The sequence below is a fragment of the Nicotiana tomentosiformis genome, chromosome 1 (genome assembly GCF_000390325.3).
Source record: "Nicotiana tomentosiformis chromosome 1, ASM39032v3, whole genome shotgun sequence".
NCBI classification, from domain to species: domain Eukaryota; kingdom Viridiplantae; phylum Streptophyta; class Magnoliopsida; order Solanales; family Solanaceae; genus Nicotiana; species Nicotiana tomentosiformis.
Window position 1 is genome coordinate 128,983,680 of NC_090812.1, and position 18,565 is coordinate 129,002,244.

General features: G+C 36.6%; 1 protein-coding gene across 1 annotated transcript; it reads left to right on the top strand.

The window, feature by feature from the left end:
- Nucleotides 1-618: 618 nt before the first annotated feature.
- LOC104104308 (syntaxin-132-like) lies at nt 619-17,655 on the top strand. The gene is made up of 13 exons (XM_009612358.4): nt 619-777; nt 5,361-5,480; nt 5,647-5,703; nt 7,652-7,700; nt 11,286-11,374; nt 11,493-11,566; nt 12,226-12,268; nt 12,352-12,412; nt 12,501-12,526; nt 12,620-12,697; nt 15,832-15,912; nt 16,617-16,682; nt 16,990-17,655. The coding sequence occupies exons 1-13, from the start codon at nt 760-762 to the stop codon at nt 17,161-17,163; spliced, it is 936 nt and encodes a 311-aa protein (XP_009610653.1). The 5' UTR covers nt 619-759; the 3' UTR covers nt 17,164-17,655.
- Nucleotides 17,656-18,565: the final 910 nt, after the last annotated feature.

Sequence of the window (18,565 nt, forward strand, 5' to 3'; positions counted from 1 at the left end):
AAATACCTGAATATTATGATGTTTATGCGTAGGTTCAATCACAAAGGAAAAATGACCAAGTGTAAAGGAAAAAACACGTACTACTAATACTAATTATAATAATACTTTTAAAAAGTTTAATTTATTTGCATTAATGGTGCAAATATTTATAGAATTATGTGATTTATAAGGTAATAAATAAATAAATTTCATAATAAATATTCTTCCTTCCATTTTATTTTGTTTGACATAGTTTTACTTAACACAAAATTAATAATGAAAAGATGTAGTCAAAATTTATGGTCTTAAATATAATACAGATAGTGTGTAGTTATAATTTTTTTTATTAATATCAAAGTATGCTATTCTTTTGAATTAATTAATAAAAAACAGTGGGAAGTAATTTATGTAAGATAGTACTCCTCCGTTTTAATTTATATGTTTTGGCACGAAATTAAAATATTTTAAAATTTATGGTTCTAAAAGTTTACGGTATAAAAGTTTTGTGAAACTATAATATTTGTGTGGTTATAAAAGTTATATTTAAATAAAAAAGTTAAATTTAAATTATTTATAAATATAAAATATATTATTTTTTTGAACTAATATGGAAAAGTACTTCCTTAACACTTTCTCTCTCTCTCTCTCCTTTGTCACATAAGCTGTTTTCAACAGGACAACAGCAAAGCACATTCTCTCTGTTATTTCTCTCTCTCTAAAATTCTCACTGACGGGGGTGGAAGCAAAATCTGAAAGAGAGAGAGCCAAGAAAAGATCGCCATGAACGACCTTTTAAATGTAAGTTTCTTTTGCCCCTTTACATCAATTTATTAATTTCTTTGGCTGCTGAAAATTACATACAAATGTTAGGAAAAAAGGACATTACTTTCTTCACCCTTTTGAGTTTTTTTTTCTTTCCATCTTTCACAGACTTTGTAGCTTAATTTGTCAAATATTGCTGTCTTGTCAGCAAAGTTGCTATTTTGTTCTGCTTAATTTGATATGAAGAAAAGGTTTTGTTAGTGAGCTTTATGGTTTGTTAATAAAGGAATTCTATTTGTAGGAAGCATTATAAGATTACTTGTAGTTGATGGGTAAGCCAAAGATGGGAATTAGGCTGCATAAAGTGACATCCGGGATTGCGACAATTGTTAAATATTGGACTTTCTTAGCTACTGTGAATGAAGTTGATCTCTAAAAGTTATGCAGAAACAATTTTCTTGATTTGTTTCTTGTTTCCTGCTTGATTTGATTTGGAGAAAAAACATTTAGTATGGACTTGATGGTGGATGATGTATTTTGTCAGTAATGGATTTGTAATGTGCTAAGCATTCTATGGCATTTAGCATCGTGGCAATTGTTGAAGCTGCATTGTCGTCCTCTTTTAGCTACTATAATTCAGCTATTTTAAATGTATCTTAGGAAGACGAATTCCTTGTTTTCCCCTTCCTTTTCTACTATATTACTTGCCTTGTAGAATTGGGTAAGCAAAGAATGCAAGTTTTAATATGTCTCCTAACAAACTGCTGCTTCAAATTTCAATATAACAAAGAAAGTAAAAAGGAGATTCCTTTTTGGCTTCACTGGGCGGGAAAGATATCCAATGTCACGTTCACACATGTTTATTGAGGGACAAGGCTCATACTTTAGCTTAATCTTCTCCTTGTGGAACATAAGTCTTAATCTTTGGTATCCTCTTAAATTTTATGAAATATAAATGCATGCCTCATTTACTGACCAGCACCCAAGGGGTGGCCTAACATTCAATGAAGTTGTAATGGACGATAGCGATCAGGATTCAAATCCCAGCAGAGAAAAAAAATGTTTGGGTTATTTCTTCCATTTGTTAGCCTTGGTAGTTAGATTTATCCTATATCTTTGGTGGTGGGAGGTAGCGGATACCCAGTGGATTGGAAGAGGTGTACAAGCTAGTCCGAAAACTACTGTTCTAAGAAATTTTTCTTTTGTAGCTAATGCTGATGTATCATCGTTATAACCATTTTACTGGACGAAAGCTCATTTGGGAATCCTGTTGGCATGAAGAGCTATAGGTTTCATCAACCCCACCATCAGATCCATTTTGCTTATGAAAAGAGTCTGAATCTTAGTCTTGATGCAGAACCTAATTGGTTATGTGACATATGGTTAAAGTTTCAGTTAATAAATGGTATATATTCTCCTAGCTTGTGTGGGACACCTGTAAATTCTTTTCCTTCTCACTGTTAGTATCAAAAACTCTCTTTTCCTATAGAATTTTGCTAATGCTTTGCTTGTCTGTCCAATTAATAAAATACGTGGTAGAATCAAAACTTTTATCTTGTCATGTTTAAGTACTTATTAAATACTTATCCTGTGATTATTCCTTTGTCTTTCTTCAATAATGATTTCATGGCCATATTCGATGTATGTTGTGTTATACTTCTTCGATACCTTAGAGTAGTTCAATGCCTATTTGTATTACTAGTATTTTTACCAATCAATTGGACTTAATCCCATACTAGTTGAGATGACTATACAAATCATCCTATATATTTCATTCTATTAAAGCTCAAAGTCAGAGGGTTCATCATAGCTAAACAACGATATTTATGTTAGCTACAGTGAATGGAGTTTATTTCTAAACGTTATGCAGCAATTTGTTGATTTGCTATTGTTTTTCTGCTTAGTTTGATTTGGAGAAAAATGTTTAGTATGGATTTGATCGTTAAATAATGTATTTGTCAATAATGGATTTGTAAATGTGCTAAGCGTTCTATGACATTTAGCATCTGGCAATTTTTGAAGCTGCATTTTCGTCCTCTTGTAACTACTATGATTCAGCTAATTTTAAATGTATGTTAGGAAGGCGAGTTCCTTGTTTTACCCTTCCCTTTCTATTATATTACTTGCCTTTTTGAATTGGGTAAGCAAAGAACGCAAATCTTAGCGTGGCTACTAACAAAATACTATTTCAACATGTCAAAGAAAGTAAAAAGAAGATTTCTTTTTGGCTTCACTGTCCGGGAAAGACATCCAAAGTCTCATTTAAACATGTTTATTGAGGGACAAGGCTCATACTTTAGCTTGATATTCTCCTTATGGAAGCTCAAGTCTTAATCATTGATGTCCTCTTAAGTTTTATGAAATATATATGCATGCGTATTTGTACTGACCAGCACTCAAGGGTTGGCCTAACGTTCAATACAACAACAACAACGACCCAGTGAAATGCCACTAGTGGGGTCTGGGGAGGGTAGTGTGTAAGCAGACCTTACCTCTACCTAAGGGGTAGAGAGGCTGTTTCCGATAGACCCTCAGCTCAAGAAGACGAAAAGAGGCAATATATCAGTACCGTCAATAAAAACTATAGAAAAAATAACAGCATCACAAGAACCAGAAAATAGATGAAAAGGAAAACAATAACCAGTAGATAAAGCCCGGCACTAAGAGGAGCGAAAGAGCAGTGTGAACTCAACATTAACCACTAGCAGTCTAAGACAAAATCCTAACAGACTAGCCTCACTCTGGTGCGCCGTAGAAATATGCACAACTACCTCCTAACCTACAACCTTAATGCTCGACCTCCACAACTTCCTGTCTAGGGCCATATCCTCGGTAATCTGAAGCCATGCCATGTCCTGACTGATCACTTCTCCCCAATATTTCTTAGGCCGCCCTCTACCTCTCCTCGTACCCACCAAAGCCAACCGCTCACACCTCCTTACTGGGGCATCTGGGCTTCTCCTCTAAACATGCCCGAACCATCTGAGTCTTGCTTCCCGCGGCTTGTCATCCATGGGGGCCACGCCCACCTTCTCCCGAATATTTTCATTCCTAATCTTATCCATCTAGTGTGCCCGCACTTCCACCTCAACATCCTCATTTTTGCTACTTTCATCTTCTGGATATGTGAGTTCTTAACTGGCCAACACTCAGCCCCATACAACATGGTTGGTCTAACCACCGCTCTATAAAACTTACCTTTGAGTATCGGTGGCACTTTCTTGTCACACAGGACTCTAGACGCTAACCTCCACTTCATCCACCCCACCCCTATACGGTGTGTGACATCCTCGTCGATCTCCCCATCCCCCGTATAACCGACCCAAGGTACTTGAAACAGCCCCTCTTGGGGATGACCTGTGATTCAAGCCTCACTTCCCATCCCGCTTCCGTCGGCTCGGCGCTGAACTTGCACTCAAGGTATTCCGTCTTAATTCTGCTCAACTTGAAACCCTTAGACTCAAGGGCATGTCTCCAAGCCTCCATCCTCTCGTTGGCCTAACGTTCAATGAAGTTGTAATGGACGATAGTGATCAGGATTCAAATCCCAGCAGAGGCAAAAAATGTTAGGTGATTTCTTCCATTTGTTAACCCTTGGTAGTTAGATTTATCCTATATCTTTGGTGGTGGGAGGTAGCGGATACCCGGAGTATTAGAAGAGGTGTATAAGCTAGTCCAAACACTACTGTTGAAAGAAAAAAAGTGTGTATTGACCATAACGTTGCTAATGCTGATGTATCATCGTTATAACTATTTTACTGAATTGACCGAAGTGAGAAGCAAAAATATTCTGATAAAGACGTTCCTCGACGCAAGCTCATTAGGGAATCCTTTTGGCATGAACAACTTTAGGTTTCAACAACTCCACAGATCAGATCCATTTTCCTTATGCAAAAAGTCTGAATCTCAGTCTTGATGCAGAAATTAATTGGTTTTGTGACCTATGGTTGTAGTTTCAGTTAATAAATGGTATATACTCTCCTAGCTTGTGTGGGACACCTGTAAATTCTTTTCCTTCTCACTGTTAGTATCAAAAACTCTCTTTTGCTGTAGAATTTTGCAAATGCTTTGCTTGTCTGTCCAATTAATAAAATATGTGGTAGAAATAAAACCTTTATCTTGTCATGTTTACGTACTTATTAAATACTTATCCTGGGATTATTCCTTTCTCTTTCTTCAATAATGATTTCATGGCCATATTGGATGTATGCTGTACTATACTTCTTTGAGACCTTAGAATAGTTCTGTGCCCTTTGGTATTACTAGTATTTTTACCGATCAATTGCACCTTAATACCATAATTAGTTGAGATGACTATATGAATCATCTATATATATTCCATTCTATTTAGGCTCAAAATTCAGAGGATTTATCATAGTTAAACTATATTCACGTCGGTTGTCAACCTATGGTGACCCAAGTACTTTACTCGGGTTTGGAATTGGTTTTGCTTGTCACAGCAAAGTAATTTTTTTCCTTTAAAATATTGCTGGTATTGCTCAAACCCCAGAAGGATGTCACTTTAAGTATTCCTTATAAAGTTCCACATTCTTCTGATTTGTGCTTGTAAAGAAAAAAATGTTGTTTTTCATTATGTAACTGTTTGATTTGTCTTGTAGGATGGTTTTGATACCTATGAGGCCCCTAGGCATCAAAATGATAGACTTGGAGATATTGAAATGGGAATACAAAGACCAATGGACTCCGGGGAGCTAGGTCTTGATGATTTCTTTAAGCAGGTTTGCTGCAAAATCTTGTTATATGTTATCTTGGAAAATTAACAGTGTGATAATTTTGTTTTCTCCTCTTCCTTTCCACAATTACTTTCCCTCCGACATGTTGAAGTTGATCTCCTGAAAATTTCGTACTTCCTCCTTTTCTTGCCTCTTTTTTCGATGTTGCTAGGTTCACCAAATTGAGAAGCAGTATGAGAAGTTGGAAAAGCTCCTCAAGAAGCTTCAGGTATAAATGCCCTTTGATAATACTACGTGCCATCCTTTTGTAAATCAGTTTGATTGCAATTGTTGCGTGCAGTGAGTGGCATGTAATTTTCTTTGAAGGTTGCATTTAAGTTTGTTAGGTTTTCTTTATTTTATCTGATTCATGCATAGGTAATGAGCATAGTTACTTGCCCGGTGCACTAAGCTCCCGCTATGCGCGGGCTCCGCGGAAGTACCGGACCACAAGGGTCTATTGTACGCAGCCTTACCCTGCATTTCTGCAAGATTCTATTTCCACGGCTCGAACCCGTGACCTCTTGGTCACATGTCAGCAACTGTAATGAGCATGCAAAGATTAAACCAAATTGTTGGACAACTGTACTAATTTTGATTGAACTAAGCTTGTGGAACTGCTTTAGACAATAGAGGGAATCCCGAAAGCGACAAACCATACAGTTTTACTGAGCAATAAAATTAGGTGTAATCGCCACAACTTTGAGAGGGTGGGGTGTACATATCAACTATATAGGAGTGATAGAGAATTAGAAACAGAAGGATAGGCCACGATAGTATGGGAAGAAGGTGGTAAAGTCCATGTGTTTCACTCCCGTGGCAGGTACCAGTCACTACTAATTCAGTCCTGCAGCATGACAAAATCAGAAGAATGTCACTGAATAATATAGTGTTTGAGTTAGTTGACATATTGAAATCAAATTGAAAAGCCGTTAGGGCAAATACAAACATAAGATTATGGTACATAAGGAATAGGGTTAGCAATGCTATAGTAGTGGGTTCAGTTCTGTCTTCCAAGTATGATTAAAGGCGGTGACACGGAACAAGCAATCTGAGATTATGAGTAAAGAGATATAATCAGAGGCACTAAGTTGAAGACTCATGGGAGTTTTGAAGCTCCTCAAATTCCTTGATTAGTTTACTTCTCTACATTTTCTAGATTGAGCTATATTAGCTATAGTTTGTGGTTGAGCAACATTAACCTTAGTTGATTGTGGTATGCCATCGAGAAAATAACACTATCTCGAGTATGTCCTACTTGTTGCAATATGTGCAGCAGTTAAAATTGTTCCTGCCCTCTTTGGACAAGCACTTAGGGATGAAGTTGAGTAGTCCATTGGAGGAGTTGGAGTAGATGAAACTTTCCCTAGTGAGGTAGTAGAGGGGATTTAGTGAAGATTCTTGAAGAGATTGTATACTGTAAGAATTGTATCACAACCGAGTTCGACATTTTCATAGTCAGTCCAAACATAGAAAGAAAGAGCACCATAAAAATTTGCAGGGTCATCAATAGAACAATGTCTCTTAACCCTTATTTATGTATACAATACAATATACCCTTCTCTCTCTCTCTCTCTATATATATATATACATATCCCATTGACAGTAGGACACTCTTTCCTAACCCCACCAATTATAGGATTTGACTTCGAACCCCTCTAACTTTGAATTGCAGTAATTACATTACTCAATCAGAATCAACAATTTAAAAGGCATTGGGCATCGTTACCACAACTTCACTTTCCCAGTTAAAAGTATTTGAATTTGTTTCTACATTTATCAGCAGCATGGTGTGTAAGAAATAAGGTTGATCTGATGTTAGCTTTTTTTTTTTGGGGGTGGGGGGATGGGGAGGTAATAAAACCTTGCTTCAAGTGCATATAATGTGATTCCTTTTTCCACATAACGAGGAGCTCTTCCATGTTACTGTTTCACAAAATTCATTCAGTTTGCTTGTACTAAAACCCACTTTAGGGGGTTGAAAAGGTAATTCCAAGAAGTGTCCGTCGACTTGTAGGTTAGTTGATGTAAGAAATAGGAACATAAGGTACTTACCTAAAGGACAAAAAACAAAGACATAGGGACCAAAGGAGCTCAGAAGATCCATATATGATCTTAATTGTTTCCTTAAATATTTAAATGTTAAGAACCTCAGGAGTTTTTCCAATGCTCTTCAGGATGCTCATGAGGAATCAAAGGCTGTCACAAAAGCTGCTGCTATGAAAGGTAATCTATTTTCTTGTGGTTATACTGCTGGGGCATGTGCTGGAAGAATTTGATTTGCATGACTGATGTGTTATTCACTCATCGTAGATGCCCTATAAGCTAGTTCAGCTAAGAGTGGAGTAAGAAACCTATCATATGATACCTGAATTGATAGTTGAAATGTTAAAGGCGGTTTAGTTTATAAAGGCCGCATCAAGGTCCACCGATAAAAACATATGATTATTTTATCTCTGAATCCTGGCATGGCAGTAAAAGTTTTTCAACTATGTAAGAATAGTTCAACTTGTTGAGAAGATCTTTTTTCTTTTTTGGAGAAAGGTTCAACTTGTATAAATGAATACGATAACATATACCAAATATGGACCTACTTCCTTTTGTTTTTCAGTTAGGAAAAGTAGATAATAAATATGAATAAAATAAAAAATGCAGAGGCTTCTGTTAACATGTTTTTTGGGTCTCCCTACTCAATTATATTCCATCAGCTGATTCTCAGTTTGCATACGTCCCCAAGTGTTTAATCACTTTATAGATGGGAGAATGGTCAAACTTAAAGCAACTAGTCAGTTTTCGCAGAAAGCTATGTTCTGACTGTGCTTTTTTATTAGTACGAATATGCATCTTTTTCTTTTCTTTTGGTTAAACCATCCGGTGTCCAGAATCATTGGACCGACTAATCCGGCCTCACAGTACAAAACCTACCATGGGGGGTTTTGGTGCCCCCTACCAATGTGGACTCCGTGCCCAGGCTCGAACCTGAGGTTAAGGGTGGAGGAACCTTTACCATTCCACCACACCTATTAGTGATGAATGGATATTTTTTATTTTTCTAAAGAACTATAATAAATATAAGATGTTTAATAAACAAGCTTCTATTAGTTGGACATTACCAATGACAAATATCACGTGCAAGAGTTTTGCCTATAGACTTAGAAATGAATGACATATGACAAAGACGAGACAAAAATATATTGGGATGATGATAGCGATGATAACTTAAAAAGGTTTAAATAGCATGAGAATTATGATTAGAACGAGTAACATTTTAAACATGTGCTCAAGGACTATGGGAAGGAGAAAGGTCTTCTGTAGGAGGAAGGATCTAGTTCTAGGCGTGAATCTTTTAGACCTGATGTAAACATTATCGACGATGATAAGTCAAGAGTCGTGTAGTTGTGGTAGAACATTTAGGAGAGGTAATATTATCCCCCAAGAAATAGGTAAAACTGCAGATAATTTCACCTTGTTGGTCATAGCACCAGTAGTTGAATGCTTACTCTTACTGCTCTTTTCAGGTTCACCTTTTTTGGATGCCCTGGTTCTTGTTTGAAGTCATTTGTTTATCACAGAACAAGCCCCCCCAAGTCACTGCCATAGTTGACCCTCTCTTCCAGATGCTCTCTTCTATCAGCCAAATCACTCTCTTCGGGAGTTCTCTCTTTGACTACACCCTCCTCCGCTTTGTTGCCCAAACACTCATCCTGAGCAATCTCTTCCATCTCATCTAAAACCCTTGAATCAGCGAATCCGGGGACAAAGACCTAACCCCTACTTTATTTAAACAACTAAGATAAGGTCTAAGTCCCATCCGCCCTTACACAGGGCCCCACCTATAGGGCTAGTTAGGTAAAACCTTATTTACGCAATTCTCCGATCGATCTTTGAAGGACACGATGGAAGTTTCCTCCTTGCATAGATCTTGAGAGGAAGAAGGTATCAAATAAGGTCGAGTCTTGAAGAAGGTAGCATGACTGATGTAAGGTATCGACGGAAGTCAGGTGCTCAGCAACAATATCCTTTATGAACCCGTGAATGACTAAAAACAACACATTCGTGAGAAGGATGGGTTGAAATTTTTCCCGGGGGTTAAGTTATAGTATTTTTCATAGGAGAACTAAACTTCCTATTTGGGGCTATTGTTCTGGTCCCAGAGTCTGCCAAATCTTGTATGGGGTGAGATTGGAGGCATTATTCGACAAAACTGGAAAAAACCTCGCTGCCGGAACCTGGGAATTAAGACAACGTGATGCCACACTTATCTCTAGTTGCTGTGTGGCTTCTCATATTGTGCTCGTAAGAAGGGCCCAATTTTTATGATAGTGTTATGCTTAATTTGCACAAAGACAAAGACACCTGGGATAACTTTCACGGTTGTCAACAATTACACAATGACACTATTTTTTCTCTTAGAGGTCACTGGTTAATGCACAATGATTAATTTATCACTTAGCTCTGATACTTGTGAGGAATAAGAGATACTGGAGTAAGAATTGAGAGAATGTGTGAAGGCAAATGTCTTGCATTTGGGTCTTTTAGGGGTTGTTTGGTAGGGTGCCTAAGAATAATGCTGAATAAGGTGTATTAGTAATGCTAGTATTAGTTATGCTTGCATTAGTTATGCCGGCATTAGTTTTGCTGACATATTTCTTATCCATTATTTGGTTTGATGTATTAAAACATTGCACAATTTCTAAAAGAATTGTTTGTTTACAAAAATACCCTCATAACTAGTTCATCACTTTATCTTTTTAAAAGAAACATATGTTGAGGAGTGTTTTTATATGAAAAAGGTTTAACAAAAATTATTTGATTTGTCTACCTATATTGTAGTATAGAACTGAATATTTATTTATAAAAAAGGAAATATACTAAGTATTTATTTATCTACTAGGGATATAATTTTATTTTCCACTTTCTTGGATTATTAAGCAAAGAAAGTTTGAATTAAAAAAATAAAAGAAAAGTGAGTTGATTACAAGTGCATTCCAGTACGTAGTAGTCTACAATTTATGAATTTACAATAAAGAAATTGGCGGAGTATAGATATAAATAGCGGGAGCAATTTCAGTATCAAACTTTACATCAAACTTGCATTAATATAATAGCATAGTTTAATCAAGCATAGATTTGAAGGGCAATTTTGTCTTTAACTAAGCTAATGCATGCATTAAAACCCATTGTATTGTTAATACCATGATTTCCTATGCATTAGTTATGCATAGGATAATACCAAATAAGGTGTATAACTAATGTATAAGTTCAAAAAGTGTACCAAACAAGGTATTATTAATACACAAAGCTAATGCATGCATTATTTTATCTAATGCATCCTATCAAACGACCCCTTATAGTTCTATGTTCACGCTCCGCAATGCACTTTTATTACATTTTTTCGAGGGGGGAACAATTGTATACACTTATATATATGAGATGTCAAGTCTAATCTATTCACCCAAGCTATCGACTAGAGTAGTGCTTTGTCCTAATTATAGGAACAATGATATTAGCATATTCTAAAAGTGATGAAAGATACAGGTTCTATTTTGTGTTGAAAGATCTATAAGTTATATAGCAAATAAGGAGCAGCAACTGAAGGACGAATAAGTTGCACTGAGTCTGCTTTTTCTATTTGTTTGGAAAAATCATCTTTGGTTGCTTCTCTTACTCATGTTCAAAACGTGTCTATAATTATTTTTAAGTAGGCATTCCTAAGTGATGAGATTGTATATGTCTTCTCTTACTCATGTTCAAAACGTGTTTATAATTATTTTTAAGTGGCATTCCTAAGTGATGAGATTGTATATGCAGCAATTAAGCAGCGAATGGAAAAAGATGTTGATGAAGTTAGCAAAGTAGCTCGATTCATCAAATTAAAGATTGAGGAACTTGACAAAGAAGTGAGTAAGATTAGATACTTTCATCTCGCCTTATCCAAAAAAAAAAAAATTCTTTCATGTCTAAATTCTTGTACTTTTGTGTTTTCTTATGGCTCTGATCTATTTTCTTACATTGTAGAATCTGGCCAATAGAAGCAAACCAGGATGTGGTAAAGGATCAGCTGTTGACAGATCAAGAACGGCAACAACAGTGTAATTTTGAGTCCTTACATCTCCTGTGTCTACTCAATAGTTGTTTCCTTTTTTGATATGGTCACACCTTGATGTTATTTTGAGATTCTTGGGTGGGTAACTCTGAATAACTTATTTAAATGGATGAACTAATGGCTGCTGGAATAAAACTATGTATTGGGACAGACGGTGGATAAGTTTGAGGATAGAATTAAATTTTCGCCATGCATTTGTCGGTAAAACTGCATGCTTTGTTCTTTTTCTCTCTGAAGTACAGTTATGGTGTACTACTTAAAAGTGTAATTGCTCTATTACTTATACACAATCAAATGTGCTTCTCTACTTCTTCTTAGCAACATATTCACGGGTTGGCTTTTGCCTTGTTGCGAGTGCATATCTGACTTATACGAACATCACCTTCTGACTCAAACTACAAAAGTAATGACCAATTTATATGCTCATAAAGTACAAATGTGAGTTCTTAAATGCACACATCTTAAAACACAAAGAAGTCAGTACTTCCAGTTTGTCATAGTGCTTAATGTGTCAGAAAAAATGAAGCAGAGTAATTATGCCTTTTCTCATGCTTCCCTTCTGTTCCAACAATTCAGATTCTCAGTTATTCGCCTTATTACACATATGGTCAATGAGTGAACTCGGCCTGTTATCTTTGATTGCAGCTCCTTGAAAAAGAAGTTCAAAGATAAAATGTCCGAGTTTCAGGTATGTCAGCTACATTAGTAATGGCTCTTTCTCTTCTGGGGTTTGCTTGCTTTTCAGGTTTAGCTGATGAAATATGTTTACAGACATTACGAGAGAACATCCACCAAGAATATCGTGAGGTTGTTGAAAGGCGTGTATACACAGGTGTTAAGAACTCCTAGATTTGAATTTCTGTATCGGTTACTTAAGGATTTTCATAATTGTAACTATTTGCTTTTGGTGTGTATGACAGTGACGGGCAATCAAGCTGATGAAGAGGTGAAGCTATGTAGTGCTTTTGAATTCTTGAAAATGCTAGTAATGCTTTTTGTGCACATCTAATTTCCCCCCTTTATTTTCCACTTCATGCAGACAATTGATCGGTTGATAGAGACTGGGGACAGTGAGCAGATATTCCAGAAAGCTATTCGAGAACAAGGGAGAGGACAGGTATGAACCTGCTCAGCTGTTTATACTATCCTTTCAGCTCAGTAGCTTTACAGTGGTGTCCTAGTATTAATTCACATATGACGAAGGATCAAGATATCATGCTTTAAATAGCTTTTTCTTGTGGCATATGGTGGTTATGCGTGTAAAGCTGACCAATCTAGGTTTCTGTTTGAATTTCCTGGGTTATGGTCGTCAATTAGGACCACCCTATACCATCTAGTTCTGTTTGAGTTCTGTTCATTTACATATAATCGGATATTTAAGTAGGTTTTCATGAGTAACATCCTTGAGGGCCCTGATGCTTTCTCTCTATCCCCTCCCACCAATTCTTACCATGCCAGCAGTTTATTGATACAGGAATAGTTTGCACAGGTTTAGCAAGAAGGAAAAAAGATTGAGCTGATTGGTAAGATAGGATTGGGGAATAATAAACTGCTGATGGTAAGATAGGATTGGGGAATTTTTTTTTTTTTGGTTCGGTAATGGAATCAATAACTTCCCAAGGGAAGCCTCTTGCCCCTCCGTTAAGCAGCCGTAATATTTTCTTACCATCAAATAATTCAAATAAAATAATTTCTTACCATCATATCTGTATCCGTACATATAACTCTCATACCCCTTGATACACAAGCCATCCCTAACAGAGGAAGTTTTAAGCACCTGGGGTCAGTAATCCAAGGTAATTGGGAGATTGACAATGATGTCACACATCGTATTGGTGCAGGGTGGATGAAATGAAGGTTCGCATCTGGTGTTTTGTGTGACGAGAATGTGCCATCAAGATTTAAAGGTAAGTTCTACAGAGTGGTGATTAGACCGACTATGTTGTATGTGGTGGAGTTTTGGCCAGTAAAGAACTCCCATATCCAGAAGATGCGAGTAGCAGAAATGAGGATGCTGAGATGAATATGTAGGCATACTAGGAGATAATAGATTAAAATGGGAGTGGCCTCCGTGGTGGACAAGATGCGGGAAGCGAGGCTGAGATGGTACGGGTATGTGAAGAGGAAGCACACAGATGCCCCAATGAGGAGGTGAGAGGATAGCACCATGGGTCTGAGGAGAGGTAGAGGTAGGCCAAAGAAGTACCGGGGAGAGGTGATTAGGCAGGACATGGCGTTACTGCAACATACCGAGGACATGACCCTTGATAGGAGGGTGTGGAGGTCGAGAATTAGAGTAAAAGGTTAGTAGGTAATCGAGCGTTTCTCTGTTCCATACCCAGTAGTATTAGTAGTATTTTCGTATTTTCTTATTCTTATATTTATATTACTACATGCTATTTCTTTCGCTTCGGTCATCTTACCATCTTATTTTACTGTTGTTATTGTTTGTTGTTACTGCTTATTTTCTTCTGTCCTTGATCCGAGGGTCTATCAAAAATAACCTCTTTACCTAGGTCTGCGTACACACTACCCTCCGCAGACCCTACTTGTGTGATTACACTGAGTTTGTTATTATTGTTGTTTCAATTCCGTTTATATTTTCCTTTTCTCTCGAATGTCATGCCGTGCTCTCCCTGTGAAAACAACAGAGAAGAAAATTATTTTTTTCCTTCTCACTTGTTGGAACCATCATAAAGGAATAGACTCATTCAAAATAATTAAAAATAGGATGGATGATTTGACTTTGGTAGAATAAGAAACAAGTGATTTCCACACTGCTGTAGCATCTTATACTGTCAACCCTTTCGCAAAATTTCTAAGCAGGATAATTTGCCTTGTTGACTAAGGTCTCTTTAACCCTCAGGCTGCTATTGCCAGACCAGTGTCATGTGCTTGAAGTAGTATAACAGCAGATTACTGATAAAAAACAGTAATGTAACACATCATAATCGAACCACATTTTCTGCTACATATATGTAAAGCTGTTGCTGGGTCAAAAGATGTAGGGTTAGAGAGGTAGGCAATTAGTTACAACAGCATGGAGAAGTAGACATCAGATAGCAGTGGGAGGGAGTTATTTGGTTGGTTTGGCCACCGATCTTTCAATTTCACTGATGGTCATTGAACTATCTTTCAATTTCACTAAAGTCATATAACTATTTTTTGTCACTTAAAAGTAACTAAACTTTATCATTGTCACTTAAAAGTCATTTTGTCTCAAACCCCTACCATAAATATGACATGGCATTAAATTTTATGATAAAAATCCAAAAATAAATGCCACATAAGCTAATATGAGTCATACCCATTTTAGATCCATTTATCCTTTAATGTGATTTGATCCATAATCCAAATGAGTTTCGATAAAAAAAATATTAATTCCACATTAGTTTAAAATGATTATCCTATATTACAAAGTTTTGCCTTTTCTGTCACATCACATTCATAATTATTCTATACTAAAATAATCTATGCTAGAAAATTCTTATTTTGTTTGTATGCCCCATCCGAGTCATTTAAAATACTATTGTATACAATAGTATTTTAGTTTCAGTAGAGTTATAAAATGACTCAGATGGGGCATACAAACAAGATAAGAATTTTCTAGCATAGAATAATTATGAATGTGTTGTGACAGGCAAAACTTTATAGTATAGGATAATAATTTTAAACTAATGCGGAATTAATATTTTTTTTTATCGAAACTCATTTGGATTATGGATCAAATCACATTAAAGGATAAATGTATCTAAAATGGGTATGACGCATATTAGCTTATGTGGCATTTATTTTTGGATTTTTATCATAAAATTTAATGCCATGTCATATTTATGGTAGGGGTTTGAGACAAAATGACTTTTAAGTGACAATGATAAAGTTTAGTTACTTTTAAGTGACAAAAAATAGTTATATGACTTTAGTGAAATTGAAAGATAGTTCAATGACCATCAGTGAAATTAACCCGGTTAGAGAGGTAGGCAATTAGTTACAACAGCATGGAGAAGTAGACATCAGATAGCAGTGGGAGGGAGTTATTTGGTTGGTTTGGCCACCGATCTTCATATATAATCAATTGTAACGATAAGCAGTTTATCTTCCTTGCTGGATTCATTTTTTCTTTTTCCCTCTTTTTCGTCTGAATTAAGTTATGCAAACTTTAGTCTTTATCCCTCTTGCTCTGTTATCTAGCTGTTTAGTTTCACTAACTACGACGCCAATGTGCCACTTGTCAATGTTACTATTTTGCAGATAATGGATACCCTAGCGGAAATTCAAGAGCGTCATGATGCAGTCAGAGAGCTAGAAAGGAAACTTCTTGAGTTGCAACAGGTAAGACAAGTGTCCCTATGATGAGGGACAGAATAACAACAAAATTTGCTCGAAAATCCCTCATTGTCAAGAAAGGTGGGAAAGAGAAGGGACAAGGAACACAGGAAAGTATAAGAAAAATTAGAGATATATTTTTGTTCAATTCTGTTGAAAATATAATTAAGTAATAAAAGGTATACCTTCTCTAACAGCTTAAGTTTTTGGATGAGATGGTTACACAATTCAACGTGGTATTAGAGCGGCCAGAGGTCCTGGGTTCAAGTCTCACCGCAACGCATTACCGAAAGGAGCACATTGCTTAGCTTTAAAAAGAATCAAGCCTCCACGTAAAGGGCACATGCTGAAAATATAATTAAGTACATAAAAATGTACCCTCTCTAACAGCTTAAGCTTTTAGATGAGATGGTCACACAATTGAACATATTTTATTATATCATCTAATTGTGGACTAAACATGAGTTCAGAGCACTGAACATGGTCCCTCCTACCATATGTTTCTGATATCATCTGTTTTCAGTATAATGTCATTGGTTTAATCACTCCCAATGAAATAACATCACTGAAATGAAGGAGTTCCATAATTATCTGGAAGGTGACAGGCATTGTGGGAAGTGATGATGCCATTATGGAATTAGTGCCTGATAGAAAAGAGGAAAAACAGGCAGTGATATACGGTTTAAAATTCATTATTATCTTTAATGCAGATATTCTTGGATATGGCAGTGTTGGTTGATGCTCAAGGGGACATGCTTGATAATATAGAATCACAGGTACTGAAATTCATTATCTTGTATGACCCCTATTCTGATACAGATACTTTTTTTTCTCTTGCATTTTATATTTTCTCTATCTTTTTGTTTCATTTCCTCATTGCTTGACATTCCAAATCAAATTCATTACCTAGTATGACCCTCACCCTGGTACCTACTCTTTCTTCTTTTGCATATCTTAAATCTTCTGTCTTTTTATTTTCTTTTCCTCGTTGCTTGACAATCCAACTAAAATGCATTATCCTTGTATGAATCCTACCCTATGTTTATGTTTTCTTTCCTCATTGCTTGAGAATCCAAATTTCAGGTTTCAGCTGCAGTAGACCATGTGCAATCAGGGAATACTGCTCTACAAAAGGCAAAGTCACTACAAAAGAATTCAAGAAAATGGATGTGCATTGCCATCATCATCCTTCTGATAATCGTTGCAGTCATCGTTGTTGGTGTGCTCAAGCCATGGAGTAGCAACAAGGGTGCTTGACTCTTTCACCCACACAAGCAATGTACAAAAACCAACTGCAAGTTAATGAGTTCTATCTCTGCACACACTTGGTCACTACAGCCTTTTATTGGTTTTGTACATGCTGAACCTGAAGCTGTCTCTACCTCAACATTTGAGTTTGAAACTGTCATTGGAAATGTGTTTCAATTCTTTACAGATCTGTTTCTATTTTTGGGTTAGCTGGACTAGGAAGTGGTTAGTGTAACGTCAATCCATACTACACAAACTCATCTCACAATAGCCAAGATAGGTTGCATGTTGGTAGAGAAAGTTTTACCATTTGCAGGTGGTGTCGATGCAAGTGATTGTGTGTTGCTTGGTTGTGATGGTCACACAGTGCAAACTCCAGCAAGCTGTGGAAATGTGCTGAAGATCAAGATTCTCATCTCTGTTGTCTTTCATATAAAATTAGTTCTGTGTACTTTGCTTGTCTATGTGTTATATAATATATGGTCCAATACGTTTGTTCTATTCCATGGACTAAAAAAAGTCATTATGGCTAATTGAGTTGTTGGTAGTGCCACCATTTACAAACAACCCCTCATCCCGGTGCATGACCCCCAATCCCAGTCAAACATTCAAAGGAAAGGGCCTTCAAAGTTGCTCAGTGTCACATGAATAAGCCTTGGTGACGAACTTATTGCGGTTCAAACCTTACTACTTTTAATTATGGCTAGTATTGTAGGATGGCAAGCGGTGCGGGGCGGAGAAGGTTCTGCTTTAACCCGCAAAATTTCACCCCGCCCTGCCCTGAATTTATACCCCTGTCCGCCCGCCCCGCTAGATTTTTTTTCTTCTTCAATTTGCCTTATATTTATTTGAATTTCTTTTTGAAATGGCTGCTAGGCTTCTTGGTGATTTCTTACATTCTTGCATATCCTGCAAATTAACCATCTTAATAAATACTTCTTCGAGTCTGCAGGTGTTTTCGATAACACGACTCCAACGTGCTAATTTTATAAGATTCAGGAAAATGATTGACTACATTTTTCATGGCAAACTTTTTGCAAGTATCTGTTATGTCTTTTCTCTTGCTAAAGTCAAAGCTATTTTGTTGGCAGCTCCTAAAATGACATTACCGTTGCCAATACCTTTTTTTTTTTTTTTTTTTAAATTTCGACCTGCCAGACCTCGCAATGCAGCCGCATATGTCTAAACCCGTACTGCACTGCATATGTTTAAACTCGCACCACCCCTGCAAGGAATCAAAGTAACGCACAATTCAATTTAAAACACCAAAATAATATGAAAAAGGAAGAACATGACTATATATAGCGCATGGGCATCATGGGCTATATCATTCTGGGCTAACGACCGTTAGAGACTCTTCCTTTTTTGCTAATTTCTCCATTTTATAAAAATAAAACTTAGATCCCTCTTT

Coding starts and splice junctions, on each gene's coding strand:
- LOC104104308 (XM_009612358.4), top strand. Junction 12,527..12,619: donor GCAATCAAGCTGATGAAGAG/GTGAAGCTATGT, acceptor CACTTCATGCAG/ACAATTGATCGGTTGATAGA. Junction 15,913..16,616: donor AACTTCTTGAGTTGCAACAG/GTAAGACAAGTG, acceptor TCTTTAATGCAG/ATATTCTTGGATATGGCAGT.